We start from the raw sequence: 16,707 nt of genomic DNA, 5'->3' as shown, positions 1-16,707 counted from the left end.
TGTCTTGGTAATGCAAATTGGCCCCCTCTAAAAGCAGCAGCTTTGCTAAAGTATCTGTATTGCTGGGACAAGGTGTGACATGGTAAGAGAGAATTGTGTTTCAGGCAACACACTCTGTAGTTAAATTTATGTGAAATATCTGAAAGGCACTGAAAAAACCAGACATACAGGGGTCTGCCAAGAGGCCCAGAATGCACCCTTCACAAGAAGAGGCTGAAAAGATTATTTGGCTTAATGAGAAAGACACAAACTGACTGAGAGCTTTAACTGTAAGACACTGGAAAATGAAGAGTTCTTCAACGTAATTGATTAAGTGATAACAAGATCCCAGCTTTGAAGTAATAGTTTAAAAAATCCAAACAAACAACTCTAAGAATGTAGGAGGAAATAATAAGGAAATACTAATGGAAATCTCCTGGCTCCTGGAGGATCTTATTATTAATTCCAAGTTATCTAACATCTTTATCAACTGCAAAAATCACAACGTAAGACAGTTGCCACTGAAAGAGCAAATCTCAGCATCAAGATGATGCAGCTTTCCCACATCTGATATCAAAGGTAAGTATTTTACTGCAGGTATTTAACCCAGATTCTATGCAAATAATTAGGTTGTCACATATTTATATTTAAAGAATATATAGAGCTTTGCTCTAGGATTTAAATACCACCCAAACCAGAGGAAACAGAAGACAATCTGCCTTGCAGTGGATTAATGGTATGTGTCCAGCTTAGCTAAACAGCAGCACAATCAGCTAATTTAGTGTACCATCTGGGTAGGCAACTTGTGCATGCTGTGATGTGCCTAAGGACCTTGGTGCTGGAAGTCAATGTCCAGTGGGTATAGAGCAAAGCTCCTTCTGAACTGCACAGAGGATAGCAAAGTGTTTGGGGAGGCAATTAATAGCATCACGAACACGACATGCATAAGTGTGTGTACATCTAAGAGTACACATATATACATATATACACACACACACTTCCCTTACTAGCACAGTTTCTTCTCACCCTAAAAGCTCCAAACTATACAGAATCTGATCTCACCCTATAAATCTTAATTGGAAAAAGGTAATCCATTTGTGTAGTAAACTAGCTAGAAACAACTTGTTTCTATGCTAAAAAAAGCCCCTGACAATCTTAAAGTCACAGGCAAAGAAAATACCCAAACAACAAAACAACCAAAAAACAGCCAAAAAGTCCTGAAAAACAGGAAGTCACAAACCCATGGCAACAGACCGAGTGCATTTCTAAGGTGTCGCTACTAGAATCTGCAATAGAAAACCCTCTAATGAAGTCAATGACTTTTAGGTCAAGGCATGCCTTCCCAGTGAAGGAGCACAAAGCACCAACCTTGTTTATATTAATACCAGCCATGGTAGTCTGTGAGTGCTGTGCACTGGTAAACCTTACAAAGACATCATTTCCAAGCTTAAACAATTTCTTCCCTTTAATATCTTCTGAAAGGCTTCTGAAATTAGCAAACCTAATGTGTGTGGGAATAGGCAACGCTTTACAGCAGTAAGTTTACTTTTAATGGAAGTAGTCTGCTGTGTCTATGGGTAACAAATCCCAGTATCTTTTCATTACAAAGGAGCTTATTGTTACCATATGACTTACCATGGGATTTCATTTTGCCTCTTTGGGTGATCTGTCTGATCTATTAAGAAAAAGCACTGAGGTATGGACAACATACACTTTATTGCAGTTTTATATTTTCATAGTCTCTGCTGCTTCTGTTAGGCTACTGCCTATGAATTTCAAATAGTAGTAAGGAAAAAGAATTTTTAAAGTATTTACCAAGTTTCTCTCAGGAAAAATAATAAACTGTGAAGAAAACGAGGCAAGGTCAGAACCAGGTGTTAGAAGTGGTGCTGCATCCTAGGACATGACTGCTGCAGCAATGCCTGCGCAGAAAATCAACTGGATCCACCAATTCCAGCATCCAGAAGTCACTACACAAATAAATCTTTGTATGAATGCAACTGAAGTCCTTCTACACCTACAATGCAACATACTTTACTTCTATATACTTTTTATGTACATAGAATAGAATACATACATAGAATACATAGAATAAACCAGGTTGGAAGAGACCTTCAAGATCATCACGTCCAACCCATCAACCAATCCAACACCACCCAAACAACTAACCCACGGCATCAAGTCTTCTCCTGAAAACCTCCAGTGATGGCGACTCCACCACCTCCCCAGGCAGCCCATTCCAATGGGCAATCACTCTTTCTGTATAGAACTTTTTCCTAACATCCAGCCTGAACCTCCCCTGGCGCAGCCTGCATATATATTCACAACATATATATGAAGATCCTTCAGCATGACTGTTTCTGTCCTATTAATTAATTTTCCTGGTCAATTCTGGAATAAGGGACATGCAGAACTAACTAGCATTTCATCGGTGTTAATTAGTGCTGAGAATTAATCAGCCAATGTAGGAAATCACTATTAGTTTTGCAGACCTGCATACCACAGTAAGTAGCATTTAAACAGATGCTGATCTTTTTTTTTTAAGACTAGCAATTTAGAGATTATTTTCCTCTGATGGGATACTTCAACATTGAACATACAGAGATTAATGTTCAAGGGAATTTGTGTTGTTTTGAAGGGCAACGGTGTTAAAAACAGCAATATATATTTAACAAACGTTTCTGCAGCAGCCATAGTCTCAGAGAGAATTAAAAACTTTTTAAATATCCATGACATCTGAGTTCCCTGATGCCTACAGACCGTCCAGGTGGGATTATTCATCCAGGGCTTCCTGTGCTCTGGGAGATAAAAATTTCTTCATACGTGAAGTACGTTTCCTCAGGTCCAATCATGCCGTCACATGAGCATCTTCCCCTCAATCCTCAGGAAGTTCAAGGATTGCCTACAGTTTGTGACACAAGGTGTGGTCCCAGAGATAACTCCTATTTTTAATTTCTTCACCAGTGCAGTACCTGTTGATCACAATTTAGAATACACTAAGCACACAAAGATTTCTGTTGGCTATTTAAGGCTGCTCACCTGATTCTTGAGATCCAGCTTTGGGCAGGGACGTCCTCCGTTGTACGGCTTCTCCTTTAGCCATTTGGATCGGACTTTCACCCCTGGTCCACAAGAAGAGCTGCAAGGGGACCAACTGGACCAATCGCTTAATTTGCAATCAAACGGGCAAGGGACCGTGCAAGATTCTTCAATGTAACCTAAACCAGAAATTTAAGACAGGTTTTAATCACTGTAATTAATGAATGCCGATCCTCTAGTCTCTCACTGCAATCTGTGTGACCAACACAAAATGAGGAACTTCTTAAAGACAAGTCATTTACCAGACCTACACTACCTCTACCTTCCCAACATGAGATCATGATACTTGGTTTAGTCCAACAAAGGCCACAATAAACCTGACTGATGTAAAGGACACATGCTGGTAAAAGTATCTGTCATGAAGCTGGTAGGCACCAAAAAGTGATGTGCACTCCTTTGGTATTATGCTAGCCACCTCCAGAGCTGGCACAGGCAGGGTTTCAGAGGCTCTCTTCCCAGCAAACAGAACCAGAGGACAGTGGAGGCACCAGAGCTGTTCTTTCGGCAGCTCCCATAAGATGCATGAGGGACCTGCCTGCAGACTGCCTGCTAGAGCAGTGTAGGATTTGGGAGAAGGAGAAGGAGATGAAACCAGCTTCTCACTTCTCTCTGGTAGTTCTCCTTATACATCTTTATAACTATTTTGTCTGTTGTGGGTTTCATCAATAGCATTTTAAATTTTGCTTTCACCTTAACCTGGCTTGACATAAAAGTCCCCCAAAGATCACCACCTCTTAAAATCAGAATACCAGACATCTGCAGGACTAACATCTTGTATTAAAATCCAGCAGGGTTTGTCAGGTCAAAATCAAAGTTCCTCTATACAGGAACAACCTCACAGCTGGTTTAGGAGCTGGCATATGGGAAGGGAAATTCTACAGAACCCAACACTGGCCATGGAGCTCCTGGTTTGCAGAAAGGCAATGGAGGGTGGCCAGATCCTCAGGGTCACTGGAGAATTACCAGCATCAGTCTTGGGTTAGTGCAATAACTCCTGCACCTCCCTGCTTACCCTGCCGCATTCGTTCTACTCAAGTTTCTATTATCTGCTTGTCATGTCTCTATGTACTATTTTAATTTAAACAAAAAAAGAGATTTCATGTTAGACCATGAAAGTCAGTGACTGCTAAGATCAAGCTTTATTACAGTCAGCTTCGACCCTCTGACAGCTCTGGAAATGATGGTCATGGAAATAACTGAATTTCATCTCTACCATATTTCTGATGTTTCTCATTTTTATGCCCTTTCTTTCTTTTCGTTTTTCATCACACTAATGCTCCCTCTCTATTCCTTACCTACAGAAAACAAAAGTAGTTCATTCAATTATTCTTTTATGAAGGGTTTCCCCACTCTATCAAGATGACAGTCACTGCAGCAGGGAGGAAAAAAATAACAAAGCCCAGAAATAAAACAACCCCAAAACAGGTGTCCTCCACAATCCCAAGAGAACTGCTCCAAACAACTGGGAAATGCCAAGGCTGAGGCATGGAGTCAGATTTACCAGTTCTCCCATTCCTGAACCTGCTGCTGACTCCAAACCAGGACTATGTTGTGTCCTAAGCATCAACCCACAGCGGCAATACACTGCTTCCTCTCCTGGTCTCCATGCTGAAGTCAGTATCAAGAAAGGTTTTAGACTTATTTAGGTATCCCCACCAGAAAATATCTTCCTTCTAGAAATACATGAAATACTGATGTTGTTTTTGTAAAGAGCAACTTAAAAAATGCTAGAAATAACAGCAGCTCCCTCCTTCAGCTCAATGCTGCTCTATTTCTCTCTTTTTCCTCCCTGATGGTACTGTTGCCTCTTCCTTTATGGCGGCCACCCGGCAGCCTGACAACTGCAATCATTTCCCCAGTAACTCGTGCCGTAACTCTTCCCTAACACTGCAGACCTGTCCCCATATGGTGTGCTCTGGGTTTCTTTGCTACCTTTTATCTCCATGTGTTGCATTGCCTTTTCTTTCACAGCTCCAAAGCCACTGGAATTGGGTATCTTCATTATTTCTGACCCAATCCATTACATTGGCATTCACACCTATGAGATATTTCAGCTTTGCCTTCTCATCTAGATGAGCCTATACCTATGCACACACACATACAAATATCTCCAAAATAGACACACTTTCCCCCCCCACCAATGAAATTCCCAAGGATCCCACTAATATTCTATTCCACCTGTTTAGGTTGCCACTCAAAGCAATTCATAATACATTATGATAAGTAAATGAAATTTTCTCATGATAGATTTATGAGAAGCATTTCTTAGGCAGTTTTCCAAAGAGTTCTGTTCCACCACCATATGAAACATCATTTTCCCTTGGGCTGTGTGACAGCCTAGGTAATTAACTCTCAACAGAAACAAAGAAAGTGCCTTGTTTCAAAGCAGGATTAGACAGAGGGGTTATCAACTTATCAGTGAAGGCAAAATGGGCTTAGCCTTTTGGCAGTTCAATACTTACCTCTGTAAGAAAAAGAAGTGTAAGACAAAAAAAGAAAAAAGGGGGGGGGGAAAAGGAAGAGGATGAGAAAGTCATCATAAACAAACCTAAAGAAACCTATTGTACTCCATCCCCAGGAAGTGCTGTGGGATCCCTCAGTGAACCACAGAACTTCTAAAGATGTCCCGTTGCTAAGACGCCCACTCATTACTTTTTGAGTTTCCTCACCCATATTTCTAAATTACATTAAGCATAAAGAAATAATAGCCAGCATTAAATTACCATACTGCCAAGAGGAAGCCAATTCCCCGTACTGAACAATGCTACAGAATCATTTGTAGCATAACCACCTTCTCAGAGACTGCCATTATTTCTTCCATCTGTCATTTGAGGTCAGTCCTATGCTGAGATACCCAGAGATCAAAGATTTCATTCAACAAAATTTTTCCTCCCCAAATCTGTATGTGATGTGTCCTCCCTGCTCAGACAGAGAATGCCTTTATGGCTATCTTTTTGTGAGAAACTAGTAAATGATGTTGTACTCAGCTCATCTGTTGCCTGTGAGAAGGGGATATTTGTTTTTCTCTGTAGGAGCCAAGCTTGCCATTGTCAGGGGGCTGAAAAGACTTCAGTTTGGATACCCACAATAATCTTGTATTGGCAGTCCTAGAAAACTCGTAGCATTGGCATGGTACATAATATAAAACAACACAAAAACAACAAAGGAGAGATGCTATTAAAACAATTTATTAATACAGAATTCTACATTAAGGCTGCTACCCAGAGAAATACTTCCTACTATAGCACAGTATGAATAAAGGAAACAGCATAAACACATTTCTGAGTTATTGTCGCTCAGCTGGGAGAGATTAACTCAAGGTTGAGCTTATGCAGCTAGTTTTGTTAGTGTCATCCTTAAACATCTCATTCATCCATCACATTCCCTGTTTTTCTCTCCTCTGCAGAACTTGGTACCAAAACTGCATTGAGTTTCCAAGACCGATGTAAAAAGATGTCCTCTTCTCCCCAGCCTTGCTCAGCTTGCTTTCTGTGTGTTCTTTTACTATTTCTTGAAGCTATCTTTAACCTCTTCTTTGCATTATTCCTCAAAATCTCAAATATCATTAAAATAAAGCTCATTTAAACAACAGATGAGAGCTTCTGTCCTACCTGAACCAAGAGCAGGCTCCTGAACACCACAGAGCTGGAGTTGTACACACAGATGTGGCCGGAGGTGGCGACACAAATGCCAGTGCATGGGGTATTTAAATAGGCACTCTGAAACATCCTACTGGGAACAGTCCTGAACTGGGAGGAAAAATGGAGCTGGATGATCAAATAAACCTTTTTTATGTTTAAGTTCTATTGTTTTACTACTGAGACACTGCCAACATAATGGGATGAATAAATGCATCTACCTAGGCTGCACAGCTCGTTTTACCATTATTTATTCATTAACAGCAATGTGCTTGTTGCTCTACCAGCCACAAATGGAGTCTTTTCTCCAAAGTATCTAAAATAAACAAAGCACCCACAGGATGCACTGGGAAGGTTCAAGCACATGATGAATCAACCACTACTTGTCTCATTTCTTTTGTGCAGCCCAAGAGACAAAGCAATAGCAGATAGATGAATAAAGTGAGGATGGGTATTGGAGGTTAAGGCTCAAATACATGGTGTAAAAACTGTTGCTGTCTCATTTTTTTTGCTGTGCAGCCCAAAAGAGCAAAGGTGACAGGAGGCACCTGGATGATGGGCTGGTGGATTTCAATGGCACAGAAGCACAAAGAAGCTACAGATTGCAATGCGGCACTGGGGCAAGGAGTTCTGCAGTAGCACAAATTCCCCACCTACACAAGATGCTGTACATATCACAACAGACACAGCCAGCAAGGGGCTGCAGTGTCCTTCTATGTCCCCCTCTATATTTGCAAATGGATTGTGGTGGGAGAAGCAGGTGATTAGTAGGTTTACAAGCTAACAGAAGACACAGGCATCTGCCTGATTGTTGCACTCTCGAATGATAAATTTCCTGCGGGTGCAAGGTCTGCACACAGCAATGAACAACAATGCCAACAGGATTCCAAGAGGCTGACTTAAAAGTGATTCAAAAATAAACAACAGTTCTCCAGCAGCTTTGGAAACAGATGCACTTCTAATTGAATTGGCTTTAAACTCATCTGTATCCTCTCTAACATATTTCATCATTTCAATTAACAAACTCTTTGCAATTCTACCCTTGTTAGTAAACCTTGAGGTGCTTCATAAAACTCAAGGTCGTTACTATGAGAGTGACGTGCATCACCACAACTGCCACTAATACCAGTAATTTCCCTTGGAGTCTACAGGATAAAAGAGATCATCCTTTAACAAACAAGGCAGCAGCAGAGTGGACAGTGGCACAGAAAAAAATGTTTCCAATTACACAGACCAAAGGTAGAGGGGAAAAAAAAAGATTCATTTTGCAATTAATATTTACATTTATTTGCCTGCTGACTGTGAAATATGTGGAATAACATAAGTAAATCCTTGTGGTGCTAAAAGCTAAGGACATTATAAGGGAGACCCAGTGGACCATGGCACTCTTTGGGCAAGATTCTGCTCAGCTGAAGCTTTGGGATGCAGAAAGCAAATTCTCACGGCTGCCCAGGGAGGTGGTGGAGTCATCATCACTGGCGGTGTTTAGGAAGAGTCTGGATGGGGTGCTTGGTGCCATGGTTTAGTTGATTACAGAGTTGGATGATAGGCTGGACTCGATCTCAAAGGTCTTTTCCAACCTGGTTCATTCTATTCTATTCTATTCTATTCTATTCTATTCTATTCTATTCTATTCTATTCTATAATTCAACATTGAGCACAGACAGCATTTAAGAGTCTAACTTCACCAGCTAAACATAGCTTTATGCTCAGAGCTTTCCCAATGTGCTACCCACCAGCCATGGACCACATGACATGACCAGAACCTTGTGAGCTACAAGGGGAGCACCTTGCCCTAAATGATCCAGGTCCAAACATTTAACTCCTCGTTCAGGGAAGAAAATTACTAACTGAAGGAAAGTATGTAAAATAAGTTTTGGAGTCTTAAAGATGCTAACAACTTCAGTTGCATCAGAAAAAGGATGTAATATTGCCAGGGAACAAATGTGGAATCTTTCTTTTTTTTTTCCTTTCCCTTAATACACAAGGATTTGAGAGATTTTATGCATTATTGCTTTTCTAGCTGGGAAAATTTAAGAGATAATCTAATGAATACATTCAGCAAATGCACAACCAAAAAAAATCGAGCAAAAAATAACTTCCACATCAAATATTTTGCAAAGCTCAAATAATGAACCTGTGGATAATTTATTCCCACTTGCTCTTCTCAACAAAGAGGCACATGCTCTCGTTATCTCGTAGCAGACTGATTATAGATTCTAAATAGACCAGAGAGGACTTGTAAAAAGCGCTGGTAAGTTTAACTCAACATTATTGTTATTGAAATTCATCCAAAGGTTGGTTTTATTGCTCAATTTCACAGTCTCTATAAATCCTGATGAGGCAGTTGGGCTGATGCTGACTTTGCATTATGATTCCTAATTTCTTTTGATTTTGCATTGCAGTTTTTGTCCTTAAACAACTTGCAAGCTTACCCTTTGAGCTACGCACAAACCATAATAGCTGATAAATTTAATCTTTTAACTAAATAAGGAAAGCTCCATTAATTAGCACATTCCTTGTAACAGATTGCAGAACAAGCTGAGAACTCTGCCAGAGAAGGGAGCCTCGTCTGCTGCCTTCTGAGTGCAGATAAACAGGACTTCACAGTGTACATTCACCTCACAGGGAGCTTTCAATGCAGACAGACAGGAATCCACTGCACAAATCTGGCCTCCAAAACCAGCTGTAGAAATAATTCCCCCTCCTGCTAGGGCTGCATCCCCACTGTGAAGGGCTGGGCTGGCTGCTTGGGAGCCCTGACATGTTAAGAAAGTCCTTACACAAATGAAAAATCATTCACTTGGATCAATAGCAGTTAGGGTAGTAGCTCAGCTGAGTTTTTCTATATACTTTGCTCACCACTCTGCCACTGGGAAAAATCATCCGATTTGTCCAAACAAAGCTGAATAGCTTCGATTTTTTTCTTTATCAGTGTCTTCATCCTGTGTATATCAGGGAAGAAACTCATCCCACTGTACTTTATTATGAATTGTTTAGCATACATGTTCTTCAGGCTGCCCAATTCATAGTACATGCAGATTTTGGAAACAAACCTGAGATCATGCTCATACTATTATTAGACTTATATAATAAAATATGGCTTTTTTTTAAAAGGGGGAGCACACTTCCACAATACATCACAAAGGCAAAATTAAATTGTCCACAATCTGTCAAGCTCCCCTCTTTTCTCCTACATCTGACTTCTCTCAGAGGCCCAATTGCACAGTCGCTCTGAAAATAGATGTGCATTGCGGGTGCTCTGAAGATCGATATAGACTTGGGCTATTTGGGCCAGGCAGGAAGCGTCTTCCAGAGCCAAGGGTCCATCACTGGAAGAAAGCTGCCACCAAATGTCACCAGAAATATCTGCCCCCATCAGTAAATCATATAAGGCCTGAAGGTCAATGGCTTCAGGCTCTGCTGGAGCACACTAAGAAACTCAATTTCAGAGTCTGGGGCGCTCCATGGAGAGCATCTTTCTGCCAGTTTCTAAAGACACAATGTTAGGCACTGTCAACACAATATGCCACCTCATTTCAGCTGCCAAGCTATGACCCCAAGACACAGACAAGCCTCATTTAGACAACTTCCTTCAGACAGCAACGTGACTGTTTCCATTTTACAGACTGGGGAACACTGGTTTATTTCCTCGTATCCTCAAAATTAGCAGGTACTGTACAGTATACTACTGCTCTTACTTCAGACAAAATAAACCAGATGACTCTGCAGAAGAAAGCAACACAAAGCAATCATGTCCATGTGTAATTAATATTATCAAGAAGGCTCATAACAATAGGGCAAACCCCCCACCCCTTTTTAAATTAAATGTACTTTTTCCCCCCCCTTTTCTTTAAAAATACTTTAACGTACAAACTCGAGAGGTACTACTGAGTGTAAGGGCTTCTGTTCAAGAGCAGGTCACACAGGCACTGAAAAGGCAGGGAGATGCTTCTAAGCCTGCAGTGACCTCAGCAGCCTGCCTCCCCACCCTCATGGGAGGCAAGTGACACAGTGACCTCTCTTATCAATACATTTAAATCAATACACTGCTTCAATTCCTTCGTGCCTCATCGGCATTAAATGAAAAACCTACCTACACACTTCAATTATACTGCTGCTGTTTTAAAGATGCCACTAAACATTACCAGCATTTGAAAGGTCTGCAAGCACTTTTCTGAATGCCAGGTATCTGCCACATGGTCCAGCCAGGAGTTTCACTTCAGTTATCAGAGGTCACCTTGCTACAGGGGCAAGGATACAAAAGCGTCTGACCTTCTTCAATGAAGCTGCACTTCACAAAACATCTGATGGAAACAGGAATTTAAAAAGAGAACAGTCCTGGTTTTTCACAGCTTAGGCACAAGGAGATCTGCACAACTCATTTAGATGATGGAAAACCCTGAGATGGAAATAGGACATTTTTGTGACGTTAGCAGGCACCAGCACAGAGTACTGATGTACTGAATTCCTGATAGACTTTTGTTTCAATTTTGCAGCGTGACTTTGAGCACTCTGGTTGTGTAGTTCAATCTTCCCTGCTGGAGGACTTCAATGAATTCAGGCAGAAGCAGAAAGCGATGCAATCTTGTTAAATAATACGATTTTTAATGGTCACTCCTCCATGTCACCAAATACAAATGAGATCCAAGATTTCACAGCAGGAGCCCCTGTCTGTAGTGAGGGATATCAGAACTTTTACAAACCAGGCTATCAGTAATTTAATTTACACCATTCTCATTTGAAAATCTCGGAGGACAGAGATATTTCAAAGTATATCTCAGACCCAGGAATAGACTAGGTAGGACAAATCCTCAGTTACTCATCAATATCATTATAATAATCCTTAGAAGAGACAGAGCTGAAGTTTAATTGTACCCATGTTTCCTAACTCAGGCTCATTTCTTCAAGTCTTGCTCTCTTTCTGAGATGGTTGCTAAAACTATTTGATGAAGCAGACCATATTAGGCACCTTAAAAGGCATCCAGTATGTGCCCATCTCCCCATGTCATGCTAACTTTATCACTGTATGTAGTGCTCCAGCAAATTCACTGCTGTGCAGGCAGTCAGCTTATTTTACTCAGACACTGGTTTATGTGCAAAAACTGTGTGACCGTTTGACACTGTGCCTTTAAGAACAAACACTGCTGGAACACACTGGCTAAATGTTTTCGGTACTAGAACCAAAACATTCTGATATTCTAAACGAATTTCATTGGTGGATAGACAAAATGCAACTTTAGATTGTGGAGCAGTTGGAATTTTTTTTTTTTTCCTCAGTTCAGTTTCGTTTGGGAGTTGGGGGAGTTTGGGTTTTCAGCCTGTCCTCCCTGCCTGCTCTCTCTGCGAACTGCTGGAGTTGGCCTTCAGATAAGCAAAAACTAATCCTGCATGGGCTTTTGAAGCTTACTAACAACTCTTTTCCTTAGTAACTTGCCTTTCTTTCTCTCTAACCCCTTTTTTGGGGAAAAAGGGAGGTAGGGGGGGAGAGAGGGGGTTCCAAAGAGGGGATCCCTCCCCAAGGGAGGGATTTTTGTTGTGTTATTTCTCTTTGCTGTATATTTCTGTGTATATATTGTAAATACCTATATATATTGTGTTATATATAACCTGCTTTCCATATATGTTTGTAAACATATAGCTTTTGCTCTTCGACTGGGTTAGCTGTGGTTTCTTACTCTGTGGAGGAGGGAGAGCTAAGCCCTCTCTCAACCTACCACAAACTGGAAATCTTACTTTTGTAGGACTGTTGTTCCGTACAAGCAGAAACACAGGATGTTGCTTCTGAAGACCTTCAGAACATGTCAGATGTGAGAACCTTTAACCCTCTAAACACCTACTGTGTCCAGCTGTCACAGGACTCTGCACCAGTAGTAAAGATATGAAACTGTGATTTTCCACTTTAAAATGATTTGTCATTCACTTATCTGCCTGAAAATTCTGCTCATCAGAACTGTATAAAAGGCAATGAAAAACATTGAAAACACCCATGTAAGACACAAGAGGAAATCTGTGAGCTACCACCAGTATGTGTCACTTCCCAGTACAGCTACATGTCTCAAAGGGCTCATGAAGCTCTCCATGATTAAGAAAAGCATAGAGGTCTTAACACTGGAGCACACATTTCACTCAAAAGCTTAGGCTAAAAGGTGGTTTCTTCATACTTCCAAAACAACATGTTAAATGGAATGACACATAAGGAGAGAAAAATGCTAATTATAAATCTAGCTTTTTAAGGTAACATTTTATTAGATCCTTGCTTTCTAAGAGGCTGTATTTGTAACAAATGTGTTATTAAGGCCAAAGAGATTGGGCCACTTTTCACAGAGATATTCTTACCACAGCTTACTGCAGAAATCAGGGCAGTAGATCGCCCAGTGCATTACTTGCTATCAAAGCTCTCCTAAACCTCCACTAGACTATTTCTACACTGAGTTAATATTTCTACACTAAAAATGTTCCCAACTCCCATGGAAGAGTTTTAATCAACCTGTCAAAACAAGAGAAAAAGCTGACTGAGGCTAATAATAGAAACAAAAGGCACGGACAAGAGCAAGGGTGGGCAGAGGTGGTCTGGTAAGTGGAGGAGGGTGTTGATTGTCAAACACAAGAAAGCCTATTTGATGTCAGTTAAAAATCATTCCTTCATGTAGTCTGGTTCTGCTGCCTCTTCAAATGGGTCATTTTATGGAATGCAGCAAAAAGCATAAAAGAAATCTGAGCAAAAAGACACTCTGTAAAGATTTATATTTAGAGCCAAGAAGTACATAGGATGCTGCTCAAACAGCAAATCCTCTAAATATTTCCTCATAAGATGCATGCTTGCTTTCTGTAAGAAGATAAAGAACAAGAAGAACGTGCAATTCTATGCACTAATGCCTCAGGGGAAGTCCTACCTTGATTTAAATAGGCTTCTTTGATAGCCAGTTTGACCCATTCAGAAATAACTTTTTTGATGGCTGTTTACCTTTGATTCTGTTGCCAGAAAAACATGGAGAAAAGCAACATCTGAACAGTTGTCTTGTGATCCAATTTCATTTGATAAGTCTTTTAATATTCAGGAAGGAAGAACTGAGGCCGAATTTTCTTATGGTGAAGAGATTTTGGAAAAGAGTAATGCTAAAGATAGGCAATAAATCACTGCTCTTTAAGCACTGGTAGGAGAGCAGTATGTAAAATCCTGTAGTCAAACAAGAAATGGAGGGCAGGTCCTTTACGGGCTCTGTTTCTGTGCTTACAGCTCCCCTGGCAGCCACAGCTGTAATTGAGAGTGTCACTGCATTGCCAAGGAGATGTGTAGAAGTGTCGGAGAGGGGTCCACAGGAGAACCCAGCTAGGATTTCAAAGATAAATTTAGAAGCCATTTAGCTTTGAGATAGCAGAAATCCAGTGAAAGGTGACAGTGGCTTTGAAGAGTCCTGAAGTAAGTGGGGACTCAAGAGTAGGACAGCCCTGTCTGCAGCTGGCAGCCCTGTCTGCAGCTGGCAACACCTTTTGGCCGCCCATGATTCAAAGTTGGACTTAATTCCTGTGCCAGGGGCTGGGATGGGCAGAAACCAAGGTGAATTTTTAGCTGGAACTTTTTGCTCAAGTAGTCTTTGAAAAGCTTTGTCCTGGTAAGTAATAGAGGCAGTTTTCTGTAATAAAAAGGCCACAGAGAGATATACCACAGAGAGACACAGAGGGAAGCACAGAGAGAAACTGAAGTCTTGTAATATTTAATTAAACCCAAATGCCAAAAGAAGGGTAGAGTAATCTGGACACAAGGTCTACACGTTATTATTAATTGACAGTGCCAAGACCACCTACTACTCCCACACTTTGAGGGAGGAAGAGGCATCCCAAGGCTGTCATGTGTGGGGTCTGCAGCTGAGAAAAGGACAGCGTAGGCAGGGTTTGCCATTTTCCTTGTAAAAGAAATGAGGCTGTCCAGAATCATAAGACGGTTGCAGGATGCTGTTTATGGCAGTACAGAAACCACTTAAAACCAAAACTAGCTGGAATCTGGAATTAATGGTTTGTGCTAAAACCCCCTGAACTGTCAATATAAAATCTAATTGTGGTAGTTTTAGGCTGCGCCTAGAAAATTTTCCACAGATCTTGAAGAGAAAGCGATAGAATGCAAATAAATCTCCATTGGATGTAAAAGGGGAAATAATGGTAAGGTCTAAATAATTGGTCAGATAACTAACATATAGTTTGTAAATTAACTCCTTCCTCTCTTTTTGGCTTCCTTCACTCTGGCAGATACTAACTACTGCTTTTGCAGGCTTGCTGACCTTGGCTGTGTTGCTTTGTTGTAGCTAAGTACTAACAAGAGTCTCTTTGCTTTTCTCCTTTCTTCTCTTGCCCCATGTAGGCCTTGAGGACAAGCCCTATGAGGAGAGGCTGAGGGAGCTGGGATTGTTTAGCCTGGAGAAGAAAGAGGAGGCTCAGGGGTGACCTCATTGCCCTCTACAACTACCGGAAAGGTGGTTGTAGCCAGGAAGGGGTTGGTCTCTTCTCCCAGGCAACCAGCACCAGAACAAGGGGACACAGTCTCAAGCTGCGCCAGGGGAAGTTTAGGCTCGAGGTGAGGAGAAAGTTCTTCACCGAGAGAGTCATTCGTCATTGGAATGGGCTGCCCGGGGAGGTGGTGGAGTCACCATCCCTCGAGGTCTTCAAGAGGAGATTGGACGTGGCACTTGGTGCCATGGTCTAGTCATGAGGTTTGTGGTGACAGGTTGGACTCGATGATCCTCGAGGTCTCTTCCAACCCTGGCGATACTGTGATACTGTGATGTACAGGGGAAGGGAAGGGAGCAGGGAGGAAGAAGCTATTGGTAACCCCCTGGTTTTGTCCAGGAGGGGTTCTTGTGTTGTTTATAATAGTAAATACATGTAAACATTGTATATTTTGTACACATTCATTGCATTCCATATTTTAGATTGCAGTTTTGCTTGTAAATATAGCTTCATTTGCTTTCAACTGAGCTGGTCTGGCAAATTAATGTTAGGGGGCATTTCAACCCACCACACTAATTTAGACTAAGAATGACATTAAATCCTTATTCTCGAACACAGAGGTGAAACTTCTCTTCAGAAATGTTTCTGTTTCTGAAGATTTTTCAAAGCAAAACCAGGGATTTTTTTAACAATTTCATTCTTCAAATAAAATTTACCAACTGTAAATATATACCACAGCAATGGCCAGATTAGCTATGCTTTCAAAAACAAACAGGCATTTATTCAATGTAGCTTTCCAAACAATTTTCTGGGGGACAATATTGTTACCTTGTAGGAAGTTAAGTTTGCTACCAGTCCAGGATAGACTTGGCTCCATTTGTTTAACATAATAAGCTTTGCTTGTAAGTGTTTTTGAGCTACACAATCCATTTTGCAGAACAATTATAACTGGGACTTAAGAGCTCAGATGGGGGCAAGGCTGAGAATCCCTCCCCCACATCCCCCTCCTCTTTCCCAATAGAGAGGAAAAAAGAAAGGGAAGGAGCAAATCCACCAAGAAATAATTCAGAGTCGGCTTGGAAGTAGAGAGGTAAAGAATTTTCTTTAAACAATATATAGATAGATAGATAGAAATGTAGCAATAACAGGTAGGGTTCACAAAGGGTAAAGGAACAAGGATGGATGGGAGAAAAAAACCCAAACAAACCAGTCTCTTTGAAGAGGTGTGGAGGTAGCAGGGAGAAGGATCAGGCCTGACCATGTGGCAGAGAAGCAGGGAGCCACCTTGTCCAAGCAAAGGCAGGGCCCAAGAGACCTAATGGCTGCAGTATCCTCCTTTTTATAGCCTAGCTGGGCAGGGAGGGGGAGTGGAACAGACTAATTTAGTTTCCCAGGGGCAAAACCCCCTGCAGGGAGGGCAATATTCTCACAAGCCCTCCCCCCCACCCTGCTTCCAGGATAGGCATTAACCTATCACAAATTATTAAAATCTAGTGATCAAAAGTGACCTGGAAATAGCTCATTTACTCCTAAAATGACAGTGCAG

The 16,707-nt window shown here is 41.2% G+C and overlaps 1 protein-coding gene across 1 annotated transcript in view; it reads right to left on the bottom strand.

Moving 5' to 3' along the window:
• The window catches only part of THSD7B (thrombospondin type 1 domain containing 7B), a 296,164-nt gene that overhangs the window by 89,945 nt on the left and 189,512 nt on the right, over nucleotides 1-16,707 (bottom strand). Inside the window, exon 14 of the mRNA XM_054177216.1 lies at nucleotides 3,019-3,197. Within this exon, the coding sequence (XP_054033191.1) occupies nucleotides 3,019-3,197 (179 nt within the window). The remainder of the gene's footprint in view (nucleotides 1-3,018; nucleotides 3,198-16,707) is intronic.

The sequence above is a fragment of the Dryobates pubescens genome, chromosome 2 (assembly GCF_014839835.1).
Source record: "Dryobates pubescens isolate bDryPub1 chromosome 2, bDryPub1.pri, whole genome shotgun sequence".
In the NCBI taxonomy this organism is placed as follows: domain Eukaryota; kingdom Metazoa; phylum Chordata; class Aves; order Piciformes; family Picidae; genus Dryobates; species Dryobates pubescens.
The sequence above is the reverse complement of the archived record's forward strand: the minus strand, read 5'-3'. Positions and strand labels throughout refer to the sequence as shown.